The sequence below is a fragment of the Sus scrofa genome, chromosome 5 (genome assembly GCF_000003025.6).
Source record: "Sus scrofa isolate TJ Tabasco breed Duroc chromosome 5, Sscrofa11.1, whole genome shotgun sequence".
NCBI classification, from domain to species: domain Eukaryota; kingdom Metazoa; phylum Chordata; class Mammalia; order Artiodactyla; family Suidae; genus Sus; species Sus scrofa.
In genome coordinates this window covers 20630376-20634931 of record NC_010447.5, presented here as the reverse complement: position 1 = coordinate 20634931, position 4556 = coordinate 20630376, and the positions used below count along the sequence as shown (strand labels likewise).

Below are 4556 nucleotides of genomic sequence, written 5' to 3'. Positions count from 1 at the left end.
TCTTAAGGTAATAATCTGCAAATAACCTGAAATAAACCAATAATCTGTTCTCTTCTGTGACAAATTAACCCAGCATAAAAACCTAACACCAAGCAAAAGAACGTCATGTCAGAGAGAAAAACAGAGACTCGGAAAACCTTGAGCTAATATTGAGGGTGCAAATTTCCTTGAGGATATACATGTTCACAGCATTTCTTATGACTTCTTAGGGTCTTAATATAAGAAAAGGGAGTTCAGCACACATAGAGAATGTGGGAAGATAATTTAAGTTTCCAATTATACCATGGAATTTAGGCCACCCACTTCTCACAATTTAAATAAAATAAGGAAAAACAATCTCTTAATCTTTAGTAATCATTTAAATAATGTTGTTTCTTTAAATTAGACAATGTGGGGGATACCACTGTTCTTTTCTCTAAGAGGACATCCTTACAATTGACTGTGGAATGGAGGAAATGTCCTGAAAATCATTTCCAGTTGTTTTATTTTACACAATGGCAAGCATTTGCTTATTGAGTAGGTGAAGACTCCCTTTCAGTGAGCTGCAAGCCTGATTCAACAATGAGATATCCAAGACATTCAAATTCTTTAAGAAGAAAGATACAGGAAGGAATATAAAGCTTGGGATCAGAAGTTCCGTAGATGAGGAAAACAATGTGGATGGGTAGGTAGAAAGGAAAATCTGAAATGATGCCTTAGAGACTTGGCTGTGTTCTTCATTACTTCACCCAGACACCCCAGGAGTGGCTGACAGATCACATCCCAGAAATGATTAAAGAACAGAGTCAACCACAGCTGTTGGTCACAGAGGATTTTCATTTGAGAACAATGACTTTCATGTTTATAAATGTCCATTATATACTTGAATTTCCATAATTTGTTTACGGGGTATGTAATTGTGATGTCTGTTTTTCTTGTAAGTGTTCTTAAGACTTCTCTAGTCCCTGAGGAATAGCAAAAGAAAGAAAATGTTCATTTTCTTGTGAATTTCACATGCTTTCCCGTTAGCATTGTCCACCATATGTCTTAGCTAGAATTTTCCTTAAGTTGACAGGAGGAACACTTTTTGCTATTACGTGAAGTGAGTGAAAAAAAGGGCTCAGGATTTTAAGGGGAAAAAAAAAACACGAGAAATTTCAGAGTATTATGATGCATTGCACACTACAAATCATCAAATCTATATCTTGAAATTAAATATTCTATCGCAAAAGCTTCTCTCCTGACACTGTAATGTAAGCTGTACTTGTTAATGAGAATTCACAGAATGAGTGATAGTAAAATGAACTGGTTCATATACAGAGGACACTCTTCGCTACCTTTCACCTTTAATGGTATCAGCCTTACTGCTTCACTAAGATAAAATAGAAGGCTTCCATTATTATTTCATGGCCTACTCCAATACACTGACAATATAGAGCCTCTGTTAAGTGAATGCTGTTGTATATAAATGCGAAAATATAGATATATTTAGGGAGTTCTCTTGCAGTGCAGAGGGTTAAAGATCCAGTGTTTCACTGCAGCTGCTTGGGCTCCTGCTATGGTGTAGTTTCAGTCCTTGGACTGGGAACTTCCATATGCCATGGGTGTGGCCAATAAATAAATAAATAAATAAATAAATAAATAACATGAGACAGAAAGCCTGTATATATACAGAGACAGCGGGAGAGAAAGGAGTGCTGGAATTACTGATATCATTTAGATGTAGACGTTTTCAAGAAAATACGTTCTCTGAAAAGTAGTGTCTAGTTTCAGATATCCATACAATTTAGTTTCCTTAGCCCATGACACAGATCCAGTCTGCTCAGTGTGCACTCTGCCTCCTCTCTACTCTGGACTAATACCTGATGATGTCATGGTAATAAGCCTGTGGCTTCAGGTGAGAAGGACTGGGTTGGGAAGGTGAATGTGAGTCAAAGCAGATACTTCAAAATCTGTGACGTAGTTAAATTTTTTTTTTTTTTTTTTGGTCTTTTTGCCATTTATTGGGCTGCTCCCGCAGCATGTGGAGGTTCCCTGGCTAGGGGTCGAATCAGAGCTGCAGCCACCGGCCCACGCCAGAGCCACAGCAACTTAGGATCCAAGCCACATCTGCAACCTACACCACCGCTCATGGCAACGCTGGATCGTTAACCCACTGAGCAAGGGCAGGGACCGATCCCGCAACCTCATGGTTCCTAGTCGGATTCGTTAACCACTGCGCCACGACGGGAACTCCTGTCACATAGTTAAATTTTAACTCCAGTGACTTTCATATTAAAGGCATACCCATGTGAGTGACTGTTTTCTTGGCATATTTGGCTTTTCTATATTATACCTGTAAATAATAATACAAAAAATTAGGTGACAGAACCTAGGAAATGAGATGCCTTTACTGGGGTTGAAGAAAAGACAAAGACGTTTCCAGTGGGAAGGATATCCTTAGGGGAGGCTTTTTAGTCAACAGTAGAATTTGTAGTCCGTATTTCAAATACTTAGAAAGCCTCAGTAAAAATCCCTGCTCTTCCCATTGTGGGTATGTGATTTGGATAAGCCTCTTAAAAATCCTTTTAGGCTGGTTCCAATCTGTAAAATAGGGGGTTTATTAAAAAAAAAAATTACATGTGAAACATAGAGCCTGACATACAGTAAAAACTTACTTTAAAACAAGTTATCTATTTCCATTAAATTGTTTCTAAATCTCTTAATTTAGCTTGGCATAATAAGTTTACTTCTGAAGACAAATCTCAGTGTTATCCATGGACAACCTCCTTTTCTATAAGTCTTTTCTTTGTGCCTCCTCTAATAGGTTACACAAGAGAAGAGCAAAAATGAGAAACTACACAGTAGTAACAGAGTTTATCCTCCTGGGACTGTCAGATGACCCACAGCTTCAGGTTGTGGTCTTTGTCTTTCTGCTCATCACCTACCTGCTCAGCATCACTGGGAACCTGACCATCATCACCCTGACCCTGCTGGATCCCCACCTCCAGACCCCCATGTATTTCTTCCTCAGAAACTTCTCCTTACTAGAGGTGTCATTCACAACTGTCACTATACCCAGGTTCCTGAGCACCATTATTTCAGGAGATAAAACCATTTCCTTTAATGATTGCATGGCTCAGTTATTTTTTTTCATTCTTTTAGGAGTCGCTGAATTTTACCTTTTGGCTGCCATGTCCTATGACCGTTATGTCGCCATCTGCAAACCTCTGCATTACTTGGCCATCATGAATCAAAGAGTCTGTGTGCTCCTTGTCTTCTCTTCATGGCTAGTTTCATTCTTAATCATATTCCCATCACTCATGTTGCTCTTAAACCTTGATTACTGCAAGTCTAATATTATTGACCATTTTACCTGTGATTATTTTCCCCTCTTGCAACTTTCCTGTTCAGACACCACATTCTTAGAGATGGTGGGTTTTTCCTGTGCTGTGTTTACTCTGATGTTCACGTTGGCTTTGATATTTCTGTCCTACATATATATCATCAGAACGATTGTGAGAATTCCTTCTACTAGTCAGAGGACAAAGGCCTTTTCCACGTGTTCTTCCCACATGATTGTCATCTCCATCTCTTATGGCAGCTGCATTTTTATGTACATTAAACCCTCAGCAAAAGACAGGGTGTCTCTGAGCAAGGGAGTGGCCGTGCTAAACACCTCAGTAGCCCCCATGCTGAACCCTTTTATTTATAGCCTAAGGAATCAGCAGGTCAAGAGAGCCTTCATGGACATGGCAAGGAAGGTTGCATTTTTCTCTAGAAAATGAAGAAAGAAAAGTACTGTTTCATATTTTAGAGGCATAATGAAGAGCAATTAAATGAAAATTCAGGCTTTTCAAAATAAATTACTTTCCACATAACCTCCCTAGAGTTATTTTTCATTGCTTATATTTTATTGCCACCAGGTTGCCAAGGATATTTGTATATATCTTTTTTTCTTTTTTTCCTTTTCGTGTAAGTTATTTTTCATTTTTTTTTTTCCATTCAAATCCCCTTCCTTCTCTCATGCACTTTCCTTCCTTTGTGCTGGTCTTTCTAGTCTGTAACTATGAGACTGGCCTCATTTCCTTCTTTGAATTTTTTTTTTTATGGCAGCACCCAGGGCATATAGAAATTCCTGGGCAAGGGATTAAATTTGAGCCACAGCTGTAGCACCACTGGATCCTTTAACGCACTGCACTAGGCCAGGGATCAAACCTGCACCTCACAGCAACCTGAGCCGCTGCAGCGGGATTCTTAATACACTGTGCCACAGTGGGAGCTCTAAAATAGTTTTTATTTTCTTTTTTTTTTCCACAAAAATTCTTAGAAAATTATAGAAAGATAGGAATTATAAAAAGGAGTACACAAGAGAGAACTGTGTTTTATGAATTCATGGGAAACATTCTTTCCAGAAATTTCAGAAATATTAGGTTATGTTTATCTTTACCTTTACTACGCAAAGACTGTAAGCATTGTCTGACAGTCTTACTAGGATATTACAGATACTGTCCTCACCACAGTGTGGTCACTTAGTTACTATGTGAAAATCAATACAACTAAAAGATAATGTAAGTGTATTTTCTTGAGAAATCAAA

At 38.4% G+C, this 4556-nt stretch overlaps 1 protein-coding gene across 1 annotated transcript; it reads left to right on the top strand.

The window, feature by feature from the left end:
- Positions 2204–4075, top strand: LOC100736743 (olfactory receptor 6C1). The gene has a single exon (XM_021091759.1). It carries the CDS (start codon positions 2736–2738, stop codon positions 3744–3746), a length of 1011 nt encoding a protein of 336 aa, XP_020947418.1. The 5' UTR covers positions 2204–2735; the 3' UTR covers positions 3747–4075.

Excerpts from the sequence above, each read along its gene's own strand:
- LOC100736743 (XM_021091759.1), top strand. The coding sequence starts at position 2,736 with ATGGACAACCTCCTTTTCTATAAGTCTTTTCTTTGTGCCTCCTCTAAT.